This window comes from Acomys russatus, chromosome 25 (assembly GCF_903995435.1).
Source record: "Acomys russatus chromosome 25, mAcoRus1.1, whole genome shotgun sequence".
In the NCBI taxonomy this organism is placed as follows: domain Eukaryota; kingdom Metazoa; phylum Chordata; class Mammalia; order Rodentia; family Muridae; genus Acomys; species Acomys russatus.
The window spans coordinates 45,599,558-45,620,734 of record NC_067161.1 but is presented as its reverse complement, the minus strand read 5'-3'; the positions used below and the strand labels follow the sequence as shown (position 1 = coordinate 45,620,734).

General features: G+C 49.7%; 1 protein-coding gene across 2 annotated transcripts; it reads right to left on the bottom strand.

Annotated features, from left to right (window-relative positions):
- Nucleotides 1–9: 9 nt before the first annotated feature.
- Nucleotides 10–20,469, bottom strand: Elac2 (elaC ribonuclease Z 2). 2 transcript variants are annotated; one of them, XM_051168219.1, is made up of 24 exons: nt 20,208–20,469; nt 19,746–19,796; nt 19,537–19,607; nt 18,743–18,807; nt 17,738–17,795; nt 16,534–16,602; nt 15,303–15,437; nt 13,437–13,495; nt 10,903–10,961; nt 10,753–10,825; nt 10,043–10,155; nt 8,837–8,932; nt 7,802–7,940; nt 7,634–7,719; nt 5,725–5,843; nt 4,728–4,824; nt 3,512–3,650; nt 3,105–3,143; nt 2,872–2,981; nt 2,221–2,320; nt 2,017–2,137; nt 1,712–1,790; nt 1,043–1,187; nt 10–468 (listed from the first exon to the last, which is right to left on the bottom strand). In XM_051168219.1, exons 1-24 carry the CDS (start codon nt 20,432–20,434, stop codon nt 235–237), a joined length of 2,484 nt encoding a protein of 827 aa, XP_051024176.1. In that variant the 5' UTR covers nt 20,435–20,469; the 3' UTR covers nt 10–234. The 2 variants fall into 2 exon arrangements, with proteins under 2 accessions (XP_051024176.1, XP_051024177.1); XM_051168220.1 differs by lacking the exons at nt 8,837–8,932; nt 10,043–10,155; nt 10,753–10,825; ... (7 more) ...; nt 19,746–19,796; nt 20,208–20,469 and having other exon boundaries at nt 7,807–7,908.
- Between the last annotated feature and the right edge of the window lie 708 nt (nt 20,470–21,177).

Below are 21,177 nucleotides of genomic sequence, written 5' to 3'. Positions count from 1 at the left end.
CTAGTGAGACTGGCTTCCTTGTCTTCCATTGGGTGGCCTCCTGTCCTGCCGCTGTGTTCTCCTCTAGGCATGGGAGGCACCTGGCTGATGGTGCTCCCCCAGCCATGGCCATAGAGGACTGCATACTGATTCCACGCTGCTTCCTGCCTAGATCGTGTGTTCCCGCCAGGATGATGGATGTGGCTCCCATAGAGGGCAGAGGACACAGCTTTCAGTCCAGGCTGGCTTAGACCTTCACTGGGCTCTGACCTTCTTGCTCTGTGGGCTGTGCGGCTCCTCTGTGTGGGCCCGCTTCTGCTGGGGTTCTCTGTCCTCTGGGCTTTGTGCCTGCTGGCTCAGGAGGGCTGCTCGCACCAGCCGTAGCTCCCGCTTCTCCCTACGCTCCACCATCTCTTCAATGTCATCTGCAAACAGGGCCTTCAGTGGGGGAATCAGCTTGGGCACTGTTGGGAAGTCTCCAAAACAGACCTGGGAGGACAAACAGGATAGGGAAACACTGAAAGGGACAAAGGAGCATGGGAACTAGGGGATAGGAGTGGCCCACCTTTCCTTGCTGCACACCCTAAAGCCAATGGACTATGGCTTAAAAGAATGTTATTTGAGAAGGTCACATAGTAATGAATAAGAGCCAATTCCCCACTCCTAGGTAAGGGCAGAAGACCAAAGGAAAAAGAAAAAATAGTTCAAACTTTTCTGTCAAGCTCCTAACAACCAGGGCTAGTTCAAGCCCCAGTCCTTCATTAGGGAAGATGAAAGGCACAGGCCCAGCTCTGCTACTCTGGGACTAGCTCCTCCTCCACAGGCTCATGCTACTACTGCAGTGGAAATGGCCCAGACCTGAAGAGGTTCTGGAACCTCCAGGGACTCTGAGAGAAGAAAGAGCCTTCAGGAACACAGCTTATCAGTCTACTTTTGGTTACACCTGGCTACTGATAGAGAAAGCTTTCTTTGGTGGCCCTATGCCATAAAGGAGTGGTGAACGAAGGTCACTTTCCTACCCTGCCCTGCCCCTCAGCACCCACAGTCCGTGTGATATACATACCTTCATGTGGTCAAAGGCAATGCCGACTTTCTCGTTGAAGTCGGGGCTGAAAAGTGGGATCTTGGCATACCGCTGACTGAAGTGGTTTAGCATGATGAACTCTGCATTCATCCGCATCCCCACATCAATAGCCTGGGAGGTGGTGCTGCAGCAAAGAGGAGAGCAAGCATGGCCCTAGGGCAGGGCTCCAGAAGCCTGTCCCCCTCCCCTATGCTGAGGGCACCAAGGAGGGCTGGTAGGAGTCCTCGGGAGGCTGTTGAGCCAGAAGAAATGCTCCCGAGGGCCAGAGCCTGGCCATACTTCCCGAGAAGACCTTGCAGTGGGTGCTGGCTGTCAGCTTGTTGGAGTGAACACCTGAGAAAAACCCTGAGGAACCTAGGAATCTCTGCCTTCTTAAAGCAGCCTGTATTCAGCCAGGACCCCTCTTTCCCTTGAAGTGACAGTTTATTCCAGCTGGTTCTTTTAAAACCCCACACCTCACTATAGATCCCTGCCTGGAGGATACACAAGAACAGGCAGAGTGCCCAGCAGAGCTAACAAAGGTTCAGGAAATTCCACAAGCCTGGAAGCCAGCCAGTCCTATGGCTGTGGGCACCGCTTCCTGAGGTGGGTAGACGGCTGTTTAGCTTTTACTTGACAAGAGGATGAAGAGGACTGTGGCATTGCTACCTGTGTGTCTTTTCCACCGCTTCCTCTTCCAAGCCATCTTCTAGGGTGGCTTCGTGTATCAGGAGGTTGGCATCCTTCCCTGGTGGGGAGATGGGCATCAAGGTGGAGTCTAGATGAGCAGCAAATACCCCTGTGAACCCAGGGCCGAGTTCTGACACAAACATTCAGCTGCCTTGGTCCTGTGATGTTGTGTTCCTCAGGACAGCAGCCAGGGAGCGACTGGGTCACCTACACACCCATCTGCAGTGCCACGTGTTCCATGCATCTTTCAAAGAACCTACGTGAGGTCCGCTTCCCTCACTTACCCATCTGGACCAGAGCCTCGCAGGGCATGGTGTCCCCCGAGTAGACCACTTTCCAGCCAGATGAGTGTACCATCGCACAGCCAAATGCATGCTTGCAGTGCCGAACCAGGCAAGTCTGAAACTGAAAGAGCAAGAGGTGCAGGGCTTAGGCCTCTACGCCTCGCCCTGCCCACCCTCTGTGGGTCCTGTGTCGGGGCCACTTACTGCTTCTAAGTCACACGTTTCCAACAGCAAGCTGATCAGCCTTTCAACTGAGGGACTGGAGACCTCTGCCCCTTTCTGAAGGCATTTGGCAGGAATCATACTATGAGAAGACAAAACATGAAAAAATGACAATAAACATGTTTTTTAAAAAGTCATTTAACACCTGCAATCAATACTTTCGTTTTTTGGATGAAGACCCTTGGGTGGTTCTGAGAATCACAACTCTGTCACAGTAATGAAGATGGGGAAACTGACTGAATGAAAGGAGCTAAGCCACAGCCAGCCCGTCCAGTTCACTGCAGGAAACTTAACCCACAGTGCAGGTCAGGTCGCTGGCAGCAACAGTCAGAAGGGCTTCTTCTCATCCTTTGCTGGAGGTGCAGCTGGGCCATCCCTGTCATGCACCACCTGGCTTGGATGTCTCTGTGCTAGCTGCTGTTTGGGTACCTGACCCTCAAACTGTCAGCTGCAGAGACAGTAGCCACAGTCAGGGTGAGACAGAGCTGCAGTGAGAACTTGGATACTTAGTATGTTCCAAGGACACAGCTACCAGGACTTACTTCATCTGTGGCCCAGTCAGCTGGGGCTCTGGAAGAAGGCAGCTGTGGAAGGCAAGAACCTGGAACCCAGAGCCTAGACCCTGGTGCTCACCTGATGTGGTGCAGAATCTCCTGGCATTGGTTGTGATATTGCTGCAGCCAGGCCCTGAGCTGGGTAGGGGCCACCACGAGCAAAGGCTGGAAAGGTTTCCCCAGAGACGCCTGAAAAAGATGCCAGTGCAGAGCCAATAAGGGGACTTCCCAGTAAAAACGGTTTGAAGTGAGTACTAGTCCAGCCGATAATGGAGCAGGCAATTCCCAGTGTCAGTTAGGTGCCTCACTTACCAAGGCGTGCTCTCTCTGCAGCAGGATATTCAGTAAGCCCTGGGGAGGAGAGCACATGTGATGAGCCAGGCCCAGGCATGATCTCCATAGCTCCAGGCTCAAGTCCCTGCCTATGAGTGGCTCCTATCCCACTGGCCCCAGCCCTACCCACCTCACGGGTGTGTGGCACATGCTGATCAGTTAGTGAAATGTTACAGGTAGAAAAGCATAGCTGCGTTAGGAAGAGTGCAACAGGCTGAGGCTTAGGAAATCATAAAAGGCGCAGATCTGGACAGTCCTGCTGGGCAGGCTGTATGTGAAGCAAGAAAAGCCGAGCCAAACATTTGCTATTAGAGGGAAAGAAGCCCAAGCGCAGACTAAAGGGGCCAGCACCTCCCACACGCTGACCCCGGGGGTCCCACACTCACCGTGTGGTGGTCCGCATGCAGGTGGGACACAAACACAGCAGCAAGGTTGCACAGGATTCTGTCTATCTGTTGTCCATAATGACGGCACAGTTGCCCAAAAGTGCCTTCCCCACAATCCAGAAGCACAGACTTGTCAGGGCTGCAGAAGACAGTTACCAACAGGTGAGCCTGGGCACTGCAGTGCGCACTGTCTGACCTCGGGTGAGCCTGGGCACTGCGGTGCGCACTGTCTGACCTCGGGTGAGCCTGGGCACTGCCATGCGCACTGTCTGACCTCGGGTGAGCCTGGGCACTGCAGTGCGCACTGTCTGACCTCAGGTGAGCCTGGGCACTGCGGTGCGCACTGTCTGACCTCGGGTGAGCCTGGGCACTGCGGTGCGCACTGTCTGACCTCGGGTGAGCCTGGGCACTGCGGTGCGCACTGTCTGACCTCGGGTGAGCCTGGGCACTGCCATGCGCACTGTCTGACCTCGGGTGAGCCTGGACACTGCAGTGCACACTTGCAGCATTACTTGGTCATTGTTCATCACTCCTGCCAGTAATAATGAGCTCTAAGAACTGTTCCAGCACTTCACCAGCTTGCTTTTGTGACATACATGTCTGCAGAGCAGTCCTGAATACTTCACAGTGACTGACACATATCTGCTGATAAATGAACCTAAGCAAACACAGAAATCAACTAAAACAAAACTAAACAAGCTGAACTCAATAGCAAGCTGAATATAAACAAATGTGCAAGACTCCTAAAGCTTTAAAAAGTACCAGCAAGAAGTTGGGGGGAAACACAGATACCAGCTAAGACACCAGCTTAAGACCTGGACCTGCAGCTTCGGCTGCAGAACTGAAGCAACCTCTCTCAGCATTGCTTACTAGTCAACCAAGTCAGTAGTCACAGGCTTAATGTGCACGCTCACTGGGACACCCCTCAGCAATGTATACAGCATGCTGAGGTTTCAGCTCTTTTCTCCAAAGTCATGAAGGGATGGGTCTGCATGTTCTCCACAAGTAAGCAAGTAGATGCAATAAGCCCAGCACTTAGGAGGAACGACAACTGGGTAAAGACAGTTCCAGCAGCCAGAGCCATACAGCAAGACCCTATCTAAGTGAAACACTCTGAAGCCCACTGCTTCTGCTCCATGGTCAATCAGCCCGGGGAGTGGAGAGGACTGTTCAACAACAAGCTGATAGGCAGCAACTTCTGGGGCAAACACGGTACCTTAGGTTGATGAGTGTGGAGCTGACATTTCGGATCTTCATTGGGATGGCAGACCCCGTACCCAGGAAGATGATTTCAGGATACTGGCGTCCTTTCTCTGTGGGAAAATACAAGTGAATTTCAGCCAGAATTCTGTCATGAGGTAGGCAAGCAATCCAGTCCCATCCTCTTTCCCAGAGGGATGCTGGGTGAAGGTGTTTCCTTTTCAATGTGAGGCCTGCAGGCTGTCAAGGAAGAAAAGCATCTGGAAGGAGAGTTATTTCTCAGGCCTTTCTTTAAAACAAAACAAAAAAACCCAATAGATAACAGAAGGTCCCCTAGCTCCTAATCACCACCTCCTTCATGGGGACGGCACTTCCACCTCACATTAAGACATTCCAGGTGTGTGCACCTCCCTTCTACTGCACAGGAACATGGGGCTAGCCCTCAGCCTTACCTGAGTGGCCGTGGACTAACACCAGGCCACAAACTTAATCAGAAAGGATGAAGCAAGTCCCAGGAAACAGTTCTTCCCAGATACACATGGGAAGAGGTGTGGCTGACCTAGCACTGACCTTCAGAGTGAGAAAGGGCCATCTGGCTAGATCAAAGCCCACCCCCTTCTAGTCCAGCATCCTCTTTATCATTAATCGAAAACTCAGAAAACCCTCGAAGTACAGAGGTCACAAGTCTCCAATTGCTTTCCGCGAGAGAGCAATACTACCGGTCAGGTGGCATACATCTTCCCTGGTCCTTCTTGGCCCGAGCAGAAGTAGACCAATAGCAACCATGGCAAGGGAAGATGGACCCTCAGGAACAACCAGATACTATCATTAAACAACAGTTTACTGGGGTGGAGGGCACAGGCGACAAGACCGTCAATATCACTCAGCCCCCTGTTGTAATACAGAGAAGCCCTAAAATAATCAGGATGGAATTTGACCAACACCTTGCTCAAGACTGCAAGGCTGCAGGCAGCCAATGCTTAGGAGAGAGGCTGCCCAGGGCTTTGGCTTACCTGCTGGGGCTGGGCTTTCCTGCATGCTTTTCTTATACTCCTGCACTCTCTCCTGGAAATTGGGAAGCTCCAATGCCTCAGCTATGAATTCATCAGTATTGCAGGTGAGTGTGGTATCCCTGCAGAGGAAAATAGCTTGGGTAACCCAAGAGCATGTACAGCCTCTCGGCAAATGCTGCTGTGTATTTGTGTCTTTCAGTCCCTGCCATACCACACTTTCCATTTTCTGCCAAGCCTCCCCATGACGATGAACTCTTACCCCTCTGGAATCGTCAACCAAAATACACTTTTCTATAAGTTATTTTGGTGATGGTGTTTTATCATAACAACAGAAAAGTAGCCAATATAGGCACAGAACACTCCTGCAGAAAATGACCCACGCAGTTCTAGCCTTTGGAACCACAGTCAACTAAATAAGGTGAATGAATCCTGAACAACCTTAGCTCTTCAAAACCTCACCAGCATTAAGCCTGACAATCAAGCCTTCCTGGTGCTTGGACAAGATGACTATTTATTTATTTACTTATTGGTTTGTTTTGAGATAGAGTTTCTCTGTGTAACAGCTCTGGCTGTCTTGGAACTTGTTCTGTAGAACAAGCTGGCCTCGAACTCAGAGATCTGCCCGCCTCACCCGGCAGACTCTTTCTTTATAGTGGAGTTGTTCCCTGCAGCACCACGTTCTCTACCCAAGGTTGGGATACTCACGTGTCCACATTTGAGCCACTGTCCCCTAGGAGGACCACAAAGGCCCCAGCTGAGATGCAGGTTTCCAGTAAGTACCTCTCAAACTAAAGTGTGCATGCACACAGCCAATAACTGGGATCCCTGGTGTCTGCACAACCTGTACTTGCATCAGCTCTGGGGTGGAGCCAGAGAGCCTACATCCTCAGCAAGCCCCAGTCAGTGCTTGTATTGCTGGCCTCCTCCACTCAGCACCAATACTGAGAGGGTTGGTTCTCTAGCTAGCTGAGCAGGAAAGCACCCCGAAGCCATGTCAATCTTTCCAGACAAACTCAGGGGGTCTGGGACCTTGGATTGACATTTTCACTGGCACATGGGCTGCAGAAGGTATGCAGCAATGCCCATGGCCCCAAGCATACCACTACAGAGCGATGGTCATTCAACGATGACAGCACATAGTGACATTCTATGATCTATTCTGACAATGATGTTGGGAGGTCAGGAAATAGTAAAGATCCCATACTCATACCCAACAATGAAGACAAGCTATCAGGTAGTCAGCAAATACATTTACTTGCCCGAGAGTATACAGGCAGGGGCTTTCCCGGTAGCAATGTGTGATCACTGGGTGCCTAAAGCAGTCACACAGTGTGACCCACATTTAGACAGTACCCTTACGAAGAAGAGTTCTAATCAAAGAGTGTTGCATTAAAACAAGGAGAAAATGTCTCACATGAGCAAAACACCACTATCAGAAATACCAACAGAAACCTTTTTATTGGGCCAGGCATAGTGGTATACATTTTTTTTTTTTTTTTTGGTTTTTTTGAGACAGGGTTTCTCTGTGTAGCCTTGGCTGCCCCGGACTCACTTTGTAGACCAGGGTGGCCTCAAACTCACAGCGATCCGCCTGCCTCTGCCTCCCGAGTGCTGGGATTAAAGGCGTGCGCCACCACGCCCGGCTTGTGGTATACATTTTTAATCCCAGCACTTGGGAGGTAGAGGCCAGAAGATCTCTGAGCTTGAGGCCAGCCTGGGCTATACAGTGAGACCTTATCCAATAAGCATCTGAGCCTGGAGCTGGGATCTTTCTGCTGCTGCACAGGTGACTGTTGTGGCAGAAACCACAAGGCTGGAAATGCTTTCCAGAACACTGCTACTGACCATTTTCAGAAAGCCCTCGCAACACCTAGTCTAGTTGTTTCCATAGGTTTACAACTGTACCCACCTCTGCCACTCTCTCTTGGGGCGCAGCTGATACTTGAGAAGGCATTCACCCCGAACTGTGGGCATGCTGAGGGCAGAGCGTTCCTCCTGAAAGACGAGAACACCCTTCATGGTGAGAAAGCAAAGGTCAGGAATCCGCTGGCCAGGAAAGATGCGGGACACTAGCTACCTTACTGTAGGAGCTGGTGAGGCGGGGGAAGATGTCAGGGTGGATGAGGCTGAGCTGTGTCTGGATCTTGTGGCTGCGCAGGTTGTGGATCGATGGACAATTCTCATTCAGAATCAGGTGCTGTGTGTCAGGCCCAAACCTTGGAACAAACAGCCCTCGTTACAATGTCTGCAGGGAGTCACCCCACTTCAGGGAAGGACCCAGTGTTACAGTCCTCAGGGAAAGGACGGCAGGTGAGCAGATTAATGTGGATGGACATGTTCAGAGTTAGGTTATTTGCCCCAAATAGTCCAGACAAAATCCTGCTGTGTCTGGGTCAAAGCCCAGGCTTTTGTTCCTCTTGTGCTGCCTTTGAGATATGCTGGAAAGCATGATGGGAAAACTAAGAAAGTGTAAGACCTTCATGTATGGATGTGAAAACATCAAGTGCAGCAGAGTATGAAAAAGGCCTCAGAGGAAAACAGACATTTCATGTTCTGACTAAGACCCACAAGGAACAAAAGAGAGATCTCAAGACCCAGAACTGCTCAGGGCAGAGAGGATAGGGTCTATGAGGTAAAGCAGATGGCAGAGGAGCTGAGGAGCTACCGGAGGCCACCAAATACCCAAGCTCCAACCCTCTCCAGTGCTACTCTCTTGTGCAGGGTTAGATGGTGACAGACCTTCCTCTCACAGACCTGCTTGAGAATAAACAGAGCAGCTGGAGTCAAACACAGATGCGCAGTGGGATGCAGGCCCCAGCCATTTCTTTACTTTTGCCAGTCTCTCCTCTGCACTGATCTAGCCAGTGGAAAAAAGTGACCAGGTGTCCTTAACAGGCAGGAAGTGAGGCACTGGGCCATCTAGTGGCAATGACTCAACACAGACCCCTACAGAGGGACGCACTCAGAATCCACAGGACAAGAATCCTAGAGAACATTCAGGCAGGCTGAGGTGAGGGCAGGTGGTGAGCAGCACAGTAGCAGGGAGGAGCACCCATCCACACACACAACCACCCACAAGAGTTGCCCTCTGTCCTTGGGCTGCTCTCCATACCTCTCCATCCACTGCTGGTACCTCCTGTCAGTAAGTACAGATTCTGGGGCAATGTGGGTCACCAGGGCCACGGGTGCATCGGCCTCTCCCTGGTACCTGGGCAGAAGGAAGAACGGGTTTCCTTTAGGAAGAGATACAAACTCAGGACATACCCGGAAGGAGACTGTGCAGCCATCACCTGGAATACTCAGTGTACCATGGGCACCACCTCGATCCAGGCATGGCTGGTAGCCTGCTTTCACTCCCCACCCCCTCACCCCCGCCCTAACACACTTAAGTTCCTCAGGCTACAACAGGCTCTGTTGCTCAAAATGTGAGTAGGATCGTCTCTGGTCAGGGCACCGAACCCGCAAAGGACAAACAGGCCTGGGGAGAACTCCTGACACTACTGTAGCACAGCACAGGACCCAAAAGGACTTGATATGTAAGCAGAATAAAAGAGCATGTGTAAAAGACAAGCAAAACCAAGCCACTACGGATGGGGAAAGGGTTAAAAAACACTGAGACTTAACGATTCTACCTAAGATGGTGACCTCGTCTAAGGAAGGACATGACCAGGACCAGCCAAGCCTACATGGTGATGTCTTGTCTCACGAGGACCAGGGACTGGGGATGAAGCTCGGTGAAGGGCTCTTGCCAAGTGTGTTCAAGGCTGAGCTCAAGCACCAGAAAGACATGGTGGAGACATTTCTACCCAGGACTGAAGCTGCAGAGCTGGGTCTTTTCCAGTAGACATAACACGTGGGCTAGAGAGATGTTTCCACGCTGAGACTGTCCCTAGCAGTCTACATCACTCTGCCCTACCTTAGTAGTCTCAATACAGGTGAGAGAAGAAAACTCATAGAGGGTAGAGATAAGTCAAATAACTTATTCGCCTGGGCACTCATCCTGGAATTTGTTCTAGACTCAGATGTCTGTCTGTCTCTCTTTTTTTCTCTCTCATACACACACACTGTAGTTGACCTGTCTAGTCCTCCATGGCTTGTGGTTATCAGTTGTTCTCATATTTCAGAGCCCACTAACTACAACACTGCTCAAATCTTGCCAATAAGATCAAGACAGACCTTGAACCCAAAATCCAGGCCTTCCCAGAGACATATACTGTGTCTCAGGGACACGATCTGTCTTTGGGACATGAAGGTCTGTGCTGGGCTAGTGTGCTGATCAGGGATGGCTCTCACTTTTCCCAAAGTCACTCATCATTACCTTTTAAAGGTGTCATTCTCACAGATGGGCTGGATGAATCCTTCATCAGGACATTCTACCACAATAAATACAAGACCAGGATCTGCGGGAGTGCAAAGCTCTTCAGCAGCAATCTAGAGAATTGGACAGGCCACTCATTGGAACAGAATGCCCTTCCAGAGCACTCTCAACTCAGCCTCAGCTCAGAATCCACAACCCAATGTCCTTTAAGGCAGCTGCTACCATACACAAAACACATTTGATATACAGAGCACGGCCTGAGCTGAGGAGTTGCTACCCACCCTTTCCTGCTCTGTTTGTTCATATTTCAGCCGATGTATACTGGTTTATGGAGACACTACAAACCAGAGTGGCTAGGAGGAGGGTTGGCATGTAAGGTACTTTTGATAACAGAAACACTTTCGTAGACAAAGAGCACAGCTCTCCTTTCAGACTTGCTAGCAAAGCCCATCCTTGAAGGCAGGCACTGCAGAGAAAGCATCTACACACAAAGGCCCACCAGGCGTGAACAGTCAATACGGAGATGCTGAGCTGAGCACTGGGGTGCTCCAGGTGTAGGTGATGGTCCCACCGTGCAGCCAAGAGGAGCAATCCCAGGCTGTACTACACTCCTTCACGGTGGTGTCTGCAAGCTTAAGCCAGATGGTAGCTATGCTCAGTGTCCCAGGCCCCACTTGCACTTGCAGAGTCATGAAAGCCAGGAGCCTCACCTCCCTTCCTTCGTATGTGATACTCTTCCCGTCCTTGACAGCAGCAATGATGGGTGCAATGGCGGCTGTCCCACTGAAAGACAGGCAAGCTGTGAGAAGCCTTCTTTTTACAGAGGCCCACCATGGAGTTCCCAAGGACATGACACTCACACAGGAAGGCCCAGCTCCTTTGCTTTAAGCACCAAGAAGTTTCCTTTCCTCAAGTGAAGCTGTGACAAAGAGAATGCAAATGAAGCAGCTTATAACTTTCACAGAAGTGTATCTACACTTAAGTTGCTTCCTCACAATTCATTAAAACACAACAAGTACACACAGTCTAAAGAAACGCTTATTTTAAAAGGCGCTAGAGCTAAAGCCAGATGAACTGAGACACAGTGCCTACTCCCAGACCTCCTTGCTATGAACTTTGAACACAGTGTCTCTGTGCCATGTCAGGTAAGCGACAGTACGGGTGCTGGGTGCCCTCGGGAGAACTCAGGGTACCTGGCTTGTTTCATTCTCTACCCTCACATCGGCGTGCTGCCAAAGCAATGTCTACCAGGTCTGCTGCACGCTGCCACAGGGCAGTGACACTCATAAAACAACAACAGGATGGGTGTTCATTTTCTTCTTCCTTCAAATATTTGGCAGTATAGTGCCTCAGCTTTTATTGGACAGAGAAAAATGGTAACACGTTCCCAGTATGCTCTTTTCTCATCAGATGACACAGTAATCCTACAGCAAATCCACAGGAGCTGTAAACTTGTGTCTGACACTCCTGGGACCTACAGAGTTTACACATGACGATGCAGGCCATGCTCAGTCATATCTGATCTGTATTTTCTTCCTTAAATCTTGATGAACTGCTGAGTTTACTTAACTTCCTTAGTTGAAAAGTTACTCTCTTTTAGAGTTATTTATTTATTTACTTATTGTATATGAGTGCTTTGTCTGCAGAAGAGGGAATCAGATCAAATTATAGATGGCTGTGAGCTGCCATGTGCTTGCTGAGAATTGAACTCAGGACCTGGTTAAGAGAAGGCAGCGTTCTTAACCACTGAGCCATGTCTCCGGCCTGAGAAGTTACTCTTAGGGCAAAGACTTAGCTGGATGTCTGAATCTCATTATTCTAGACCTTCCCATTTTACACACCAGGCTGCCGGGGGAAGAACTGCAGCTTTACTCCACCTGTGGGAACGTCAGACCAAAGACACTGAGGTCCAGGTGGCACCTTCAGATGTAAACAAATATCAACCAGTGCCTCAATCTCACACCAAGTGAGTCTGAGCACAGGAAGGACATTTCATAGCGAGTCGCTTGAAGTATCTCTGAGTAGGATTCAACCCAACTCCCGCTCATCAGGGGGAAGCACAACCTGTCATGGAGGGCCAGATGCACCACAGCTGCCCCGAGCCCACCCTGCCTTGTACGGAATGTGTCCCCAGGCCTTCTTTGTGCTTTCCCTGGCCCCTCTGACTAGAGCTAGCTCATGGCTTTCCTAACCCTAAGTTGAAAAGCATCATATTAACAAGAGGGAAGAGGGAGCAGAAGATGATCAGGATCAGCCTTCAGAAGCTCAGCGGATCATCACAAGCTCAAGGCCAGTGGGGACAGCTTAGCAAGACCCTGCCTCATAATAAAAAATTAAAAGGCACTGGGGACGTAGCTCAGGGGTAGAGAGCTTGCTAAGATACCCAAAGCCTCTTGGATTCCATATCTAACCACAAAAGAGAGGAAAGCCAGGGCACCAGCCTACAGCTGTACCAAGACGGCCTTCAGAGCAGCTGCCTCAAGACAGACAGCTGATGCCTGTGTCACACAGAGGAAGTATCTATCACAACAAACACCATACAACAGTTAAGATGTCTTTGCCTAAGCCTCAGAAACAGGTAAGGTGCCTACCGGCATCAGCATTTATACAAAGTGTAGCTGCCTTCAAACAGACAGAAATTATACTGACAATGCCATTTGGTCATTGCTGTTTATAGTAGCTTCTTACTTGGAGGTGTTAAAATGGGACAAAATTTCCAAATAGCTTTTTTTTTTTTTTTTTTGTAGTGCCAGGATTGTAGCACTGTAGAGTGTAGCAGATGGCAGGTAAGTCCTCTATCACTGAGCTATAGAGTCCCAGCCCCCAAACAGAGCTAAAACTCAACATACCCAACATAAAATAATGTGGCTTCACATTTAGGCAAAAATATTTGTTAGAGGCTGTGCTGTAGCAAAGCTTCACAGTGAGGCCCTATGAAAAGTAGGCTGTCAGTCATGTGGACAAACAGTTTATTACCATAAAATGTGAGCGAGCATTTTCAGGCAGTGGATTTAGGGCTCTATAAATGGGAGCCAAAATCACAATCGACATGATCCACATACCTCAGCTATGACGGGGAAATGAAATGAAACAAAGGGAGGAGGTGGAAGGTAAAATGCCTGGCTTACAGCAAACAGGAAGAGCTGCCCTCAGGGATTTCTGATCTGAGAGGACCAGCCAACCACAACACCAACAAGGCACCAGATGAGAATTTGAAATGCTGTGAAAGCACAGGTGGTGTTTGGAGAAGGAAGTTCTGTTCTTTGTCAGCAAAGGCAACCCAGGAGCTGCCTGCAAATGACTGTACAGGTGCTAACAGAAGATGGCAGAACACACATGGCTTGCTGGCTACTAGCCACATGCCCCCTCATTGCCCACCTTTGCCAAGACTTACCTTGCAGACAAAAGCTACCACTAAGGAAGGGTCCCTGCCACCTGCTTTCCTGTTGACACCTGAGGAAAAGCACATTTAACAGGGTGACCGTGAAGGCTGCACATGATTCTCAGATTACTACCCTGCAGTAAAGAACATTGCTGACCCCATCCTGAAGTGTGTCACCTGATGTCAACAGTAAGAGAACAGACAACGTGAAACCTAGCAGACCTGGGGGTGCACGGCTGCAATCCCAGCTATTTGGGAGGCTGAGGCAGGGAGATCAAAAGTTCAAAACCAGCTCAGACAACTGTCCAAAAACAAAGAAATAAAAGGAAAATCAGCCTAACAAGCCTGAGGCTCAGGGCTCACTTCAGTACCATGGAGGAAGCAGGAGGAGAAGGTGGAGAGGGACTCCAACCAGAAAACTGTCATGACAGCAACTCAAAGCTTTTACTCGTCCCATTTGGCTTATTTGGGGGCAGGATAAAGTAAGTTATAATGTTTAAAAAAATTTTTTACATTTATTTATGGGGATAGGATTGGTATAAGTGTGGGGGTATATAATACTGTGCTGCTGTGGAAGACAAAGGACAACTTGTAAAGTTCTCTCCTTCTATCATGTGAGCCCTAGGGATCAAACTTCTGTCTTCAGGCTTGGCAGCAAGTGTCTACCCACTCAGACATCCTGCTAGCTCTCATTCTAATATTTTATAAACAAATACATTAAAATAATAATGATGATGATGATGATATGTGGGCTTTGGACCTCTCAGCTTGCAATACAAAAGAGGCTTGTCAAGGTCTGTGTCCCCCGCCCCCCGAGACAGGGTTTCTGTGTGTAACAGCTCTGGCTGTCCTGGAACTTACTCTGTAGACCAGGTTGGTCTCAAACTCACAGAGATCGACCTGTCTCTCTCTCCCAAGTGCTGGGATTAAAGCCGTGTGCCACTAACGCCTGGCAAGGTCTGTCTTTTTAGTCACACTCTGAGACCAGGGGAGCTGACCAAACTGTGCCCAACACTGAAGAGCAGACCAAGTATCCAACTCCTCAGACAGAGTAAATCTTGGACAGCTGTCTTCTGATAATCCAGCCCTCTCACTGACTTGTGTGCTGTGGGTACGTAGCAGCCAATCTCTGCGTTCTTGTTTCATTAATGGGAACACCCCAAAGCATGCCCAGGCCCTGCTGCTCCCCTATGAACACAAGCCCCGGGGCTCTCCGAAGCTGCAAACTGTCCTGACAGTGAGGCCTGCCACCCTCTGACAACCCTTCTTCATCTCTTTCCCTAGACCAGGGCTCTGCATGGCAAAGAAAAGCATCTACCTGTGCAAACAGCTTTCTTACAGTGAAGACCTAACTCAGAGCATAGGATACAAAAATCTGTCATTTGCAACATTGGATAAGACACAGAAAGGCACATACCGTGTGACCTCACCCATACACAGAATCTAAACAGAAAAACTCATCTCACAGAAAGAGAGGAGAAAGGGGGTTATCAAATGCTAGAGGAGTGGCAGGTGGTGGGGACAGAGAGGCGGCTGATCAGGGAGTGTGGTGTTCAGGTGAGCTGGCATCAGGCCACACTATACTGTGACCACAGCCAACAAATGTGCTATTCACTTCAAAACTGTTCAAGTAGAACTGAAGAGGGGGTGGACAGGCAGGCATGAGGCACTGTGGGAGGGAGGCCACATAAATAACACATTTCTAATATGCTTAGCATGTCCACAGCTTGAGATGACAGGTATATTAACTAGCTTGACTCTTTCCACATAGATTAGTACAACTCACTGTGCCCCCAGGACATACACAATCACTGTCAACTCAAGATAATCTTTTAAAAGGACAAGGCATGAAGAACTCCTGGGCCATCACTAGTTTACCTGCACTGCCGCTGTCTGGAAAGTCCTGGCCATTTTCAGTGGATCCGGAGTCTGATGAAGACTGATCAGGACTGAGCCTGTTGGGAGACCTTTTCGGGCTCTGCACTGGCTGTTGCTTGACACACCTCTGTTCACCTGGCAGCACAGAAGGCCATTACATGACACACCTCCCATAACTGCAGCCCAGGTGTTCACATGTGAGAATTCCTTAAGGTCAATCAAACCAGCACACTCCTTTCCCTCCCTCCCTCCCTGAGCTACCAGCCCCACTGGCCTCTCCTTGCTCAGGGCCTTGCCCACAGAGGGGATTCAATAGTCTTTGACTGAAAAGCAATCAGGCTATAGATTAGTTCAGTTATCATCACTGCCTGATCTGCACAGGCCCATGGGATACTCGTCACCAAAAGGGGCAAAGTTCTGCGGCTATCAAAATCAAGGGGGTAAGCTGACGCACAGCTGCTAGTCTCAACAGCAACTGCATTTGCTCCTCCAAGCACACCACTCAATCAGGACCTGCTGGGCTCCAAGGAAACACTGGCAGGCAGAGCTGGGCAAGTGTCAACCACGGGAAAACACATGACAGTATCTGTGGTGTGGTCTAGAGGGAAAAACAGAGCGCTGCAAAGAAACAAGTAAGGGAGGCACTTGCACTTGAGGTTGGGAGGGGTAGCAGTAGCCATCAAGTGAAAGAAGACACAGGACTCAGACAGTGAAGTGGAGACACTGTCAGCCATGCCCTTGCTGGCTTTAAGCACTGGTGCCACTGCTCAGGAAACAAACTCTTCCCTCCAGTCTTTTACCCACGGTCACAGTAAACCTCAGCTCCTCCCTGAGCTCTGCCTTTGTTAGTTCTCTCATCTCCTCTACAGCTCCTCAGCCTTGGCAACATCAAAGGCATCTCCACACCAGCATCTTCCCTTCAAATGTAGGTAAACCCTGCCCTATCTGTTTACTCAGAGTGACAAGAACATCATCCCTGTTTCCAACTCAAAGCCGTGGCTGGAGCTCCTCAGCCCTCAGTGGCCCCTCTTTTAGATGGCAGTTATTAAAAAGCCTCTAAGAACGGCATTTATATCTGCATCAAATGAAGCCTAATGTACGAACATGTCAGGCTGAGTGCAGAGTCTTGTCCGCAAGAGGCTAAGGTCCCACATAGGCCACTCAAACCAAGTCCTCACAGTCTCTCCTGCCCACATTCCCCGTGATTAGGAACCACAGCTCTTAGACTCACCGTGGATAGGGACCTGGTAAACAGTCATGGTCTCATCCTTGTATTCTGGAGCAGAGTGAGGCCGCACAGCTGCAGGAGACACAGGTCAAGAAATCAGGCATTAGTAAAGGCACAGAGAAATAAGCCTTCAGGATTCCCACCCACAGCCACTGACTGACTTGAACAAGAATGTTCCTGGGGACATGACAGCAAAACCAGGTTTTCTAAGTAGCCTAACGTTTTTGGTTTTGTTTTGGTTTGGTTTGGTTGTTGTTGTTGTTTTTGTGAGACAGGGTTTCTCTGTGTAGCTTTGGCTGTCCTGGACTCGCTTTATAGACCAGACTGGCCTTGGACTCAGAGATCTGCCTGCCTCTGCTTCTCAGAGGGCTGGGATTACAGATGTGAGCCATCATGCCTGGCAGTAGCTTTAACATTTTTTAGGGCAAAACAAATAAACAAAAACAAAACAAAACAAAAAAACCAGAAGCTATATTTTCATCAGCCATTATATGGACAGAGCCAAAGGAGAGTACTGCACAGGATCCAGTAAGAAAAAGATAAACAGCACTGTGCTCAAACGCAAGAGCCAGGAGCTCTATCATCTCAGCCGTGAGAGCTAGGATAAATTCTGATACACTTTATAAAAGTGCAGTATTGACACGCTTGGGGGGGGGGGTGGCGCTTGTTGGCTCTGGGATCCTGATGTATCTTCATTTAGACCTCTTCCCATCAAGGTTATGGGCCTAGCAACACAGCTGGAGATGAGGGTCAGCTACAAAGATGAGCACTTGACCCTTCAAACTATTTCCTCCTGCAAGGAGTTCTAGGCCCCAAGAACCACCTACTGGACTGAGGAAGGAGCCTGGGGCCTGAGTGGCAGTTCTGAGAAGCACAAGTGAATGTAGGCCCGTGCCAGGTTAAGCGCACCTGCCTGCCCAGCTGTATGCTTGAAGCATGAGAAGGAGCAAGAGGGACTGGAGGGTGGCTCAGCATTTAAGAGCACTGGCTGCTCTTCCGGAGGACCTCGGTTCAATTCTCAGCACCCACACGCAGCTCACAACTGTCTGTAACACCAGTTCCAGGGAATCTGACACTCTTCACACAGACATACACGCAGGCATAACAGGAAGGCACATGAAATAAACGAGTTCTTGGTGGATTCCAATTAGAAAAGCAGGGCTCATACAAGAAGAAATACGAGAACAAGTCACAGTCAACAACGTACCCAGGTCTATTCCCTTCAATGGACCAGAAAATATTTTGATTGCCTCTAGATACTTTTCCTAAAAAATAAGCAAGCAAGAAGTTATGTTTTAAATATAGGACACAGTAATGTATACAAATAAGTACTACCTGTACTCCTTGTCAACACAACACTTAGCTAGTGCTTTGAATTTCATCTACACTGATGTCTATTGTGCCCAGCATCACTGTATGCCAGTTGTAGCAACATTGAGAGACATGAAGCTCTTGCTCTCACTGAAACAAGAGATGGAGATGAAACAAATGATAAATGACTCAGTAACAATTAGGTGCTATGAAAGAGGCATGGGGGTTGAAACCAATCTTTCTGGAGAGGCAGGGACAGCTCCAGAGGAAATGACTCTCAAACAAGGTCGTGGGTCAGTGCTGGCCCTCACAGCTCCAGCTTGATGAGACAGGTAGAAGTGTGACAGCGGCCTGGGCCTATGGCACTTGGAGGCCACACTGGATCACACCACACAAGAAAGCCAAGGACGGGACATGGCACACTGCCTATAATCTTGCTCCTGCTGCAAGGCAGAGGAGGGCTTACAGAGAAGTGGGAACTGGCTAACTCAGTACACAGACAGTGAAAGCTCAAGGAGGTGGAGAAAAACATATTTAGATATTTTGTTGGAGACAGAATTACATGTCGGAAGTTTAATAAGAACAAAAGCTTTAATTCATCAAGTACGTCTACAGCACCAAATATCTAAAGTGATTTAGTACCTCCTGTGGACCACTTCATTCAATCTTTAACAACCTTATGGAACATTCTGGTAACTTTATAAATTAAGAAACTGGGGCTGAGAGGCCAAGTAGCTCACCCAGGCCCACACAGTTGGTATTTCTGCACTATGATTGGAGATGTCTTGCTCCACTACCTGTTATCCCTGAGGGCAGAGTGCTAAGTTACAAAAATGAAGACTCCTGTCATTACCACTTTTAAAAGGAAGTGGTTTTGAGAGATGACCCAGGAAGCACTCACCAGTTGTGGAGGTCCAGAAAGAACGCATTTAGGAAGCCCGGTTTCCTTTAAAGTCAGAATCATTCCTAAGAAGTATAAGTCAGTCAATCAATCAATCAGCCCTCTCAATTTAACGTATAGGCACTGCCAGGTGTGAGTGTGTGAGTGTGAGGGAGTGGGGGGAGGGGAACTCCCTGAACTAGTTATCACCCATGTGTCCCTATTCTGCCTTATGAGCAACTATGCACGAAGAGAAAATGACGCTAGCAGAGGTACCAGAGACAAGGAATCTTCCCAGTGTGCCTCCAGAGTGGGCACAGGGGACTGAAGGGAGGACGGGAGGCAGCTGCCGTGAACTGCACAGTGAAGGGATGCCACACACCACAGCAGTATCAGCTATGAAAATGGGGGCAGTCCGCTACCTCACTCCTACCTCTCACTGTGCCACCCAGCATTCAAAAGCTGGCTGCAACAGTCTTGATATCCCCAGCTGATAGCCAGGAATAACGAGGCAATCTCAACAGCAGGTCTCTGCAACCAGCTGCTGCTGGTTGCCATGATAAATACCTTTACTCTGATCACCACCATGACACTCACTCTCTTGTTAAATTTGGAGTCCAGCATGCAAGGTCATAACCACGTCTAGAACTTGCTTTTCTGGTTCTGCCTTTTCCCACTCCCTGTCCAATCTGACTAAACTGGGGTGCAAGGAATTCTAGCTCCCCTAGGCTGGGAAGAAGAGCAAAGGAGCTGCAAGCCATGTTAAACTCTCAGCGACTTCCCACCAGCCTCTGAGGGCTCCAAAACATACTCACCACACAAGCCCCCAACATTTGACCAATGCATTCGAGTCAGAAATATGTTGTCCAAGCGAGCCACTTTCAGCCTATGATAAAACATACATTTCAGCCCGATGAAACAAAGCCGACCAAAGATCACTTCTGCTGAGAAGTCTCACCTGCCTCTCACCTCAGCTTTCAAAGCCCACAATCATCTCCACCCCAGAAGCCAGGTGTTGACTCACTTGTGTTCCTGCATAAGTCGCTGGACGCCTTCTCCGCAGTTAAAAAGGTACCTGTGGGAGGAATATTACTATATTCAGAAAAGTCTATTCCGTAAAATGCTTTATTGTAGATACATAGATAAAACTACAACCAAGATGAGGAGGTTCTGACATTGGCTGTGGTAGGTTTTGAACCCTCTTTAGCTAGTGACAAGGAAGAAAGGGCCCTTTCCCCATCAACTTAGCAAACCAGTGTAGCCTACACACACTGACTGTGAGGCCCCTACTTTGGGATGCTGATGGGGCGACTTGCGACATGCCAAAACTCAGCGCTAGCCCAGCCAATGGGAAGTTTTGCACCAATGGCAGAAAACCATGCTTACTAAGGGAGGTAAGGGACCTAAAGGGCTGGACTGGAGAAGAGGTAGGCCCGCAGCACGTGGCGGGGAGACCAGAAGCCCGGGGCTGTGGCTCCGCACAGACCTGTTGTACTCCGAGAAGACGTAGAGAGCGGCGCCTGCGTCCCGGCCGCCTGCCGCCACCACCTGCAGGTACACGGTGTTCGGGCCCCCGGGCCCCCAGCCCGGGCCGCGCTTCTCCCGCGTGCGCAGGTGTCGCAGCGGGTCTTTGGGCGGCCGCGGCCGACGAGCCGAACCCTGCGACATGGTGCGCAGGCCAAAGGGACGCAGCAGCGACCGGATCGCCCACATGCACCCGTCCGCACCAGGCTGACAAGGCAGCCGGACCCCTCACGCTGCCACAAGCACCGCCCCTCCGCCCCGCGTGGCAGAACTGACCAATCAGCGCGCCGCAGCCCGAGAGGTCCGCCCACTCAAGACGCCGCATCCAATCGCAAGGAATCTTAGAGCTCGGAGCCCGTCAATCGAGACTGACGTAGAGTAAGCGGAGGCTAGAGCGTCGCCGGAGGCCCCTCCCCTGACCTATTCCGGCTTTCCCAGGGTTGATGGTTTCCGTATCCTGTCACTTGCCAGAGGCGGGACTTCTGGGAGTGCAAGTACCCGAAAGGCAGTACTGGGAAAGGGGTTTTCAAGTCTGTCTTCTGCTTTTAGGAGCTGTGCCTTTGGACAGAAATACTCCAAGCTTCGCATTGTTGCTGCATATATGATGACGATGAAGATCGCACGAGAGCTAGATTTCCATCACGATCCATAGGAACACCTTTCAGATGATATTCTTTGGGAGTAAAAGAGGTTACGAGAATAAACTTTGTAGTCTTTGGCGGTTTTATTGGCAGGCTTAGCCGATCCTCTCTGCCTTACCTTACTTACTTCATGACGGAAATAGTTAAGTGCTTAGAATAACATGGCTGATAGGACCTCGAAAGTCTGCTCAGGACACCCCAAGACGAAGTTCTCAGCACAAAGGAGATTTATTTCTCGAGAGGGACAACGAGCAGGGAATAGGAAACAAGGACAGGAGATAGAGGACTAGG

Excerpts from the sequence above, each read along its gene's own strand:
- Elac2 (XM_051168219.1), bottom strand. The coding sequence starts at position 20,434 with ATGTGGGCGATCCGGTCGCTGCTGCGTCCCTTTGGCCTGCGCACCATG. Across the intron at positions 19,797-20,207 it reads GTCTTCTCGGAGTACAACAG|GTACCTTTTTAACTGCGGAG; the intron begins GTCTGTGCGGAG and ends TTCCTCCCACAG. Across the intron at positions 7,941-8,836 it reads TACCAGCAGTGGATGGAGAG|GTTTGGGCCTGACACACAGC; the intron begins GTATGGAGAGCA and ends GTTTGTTCCAAG.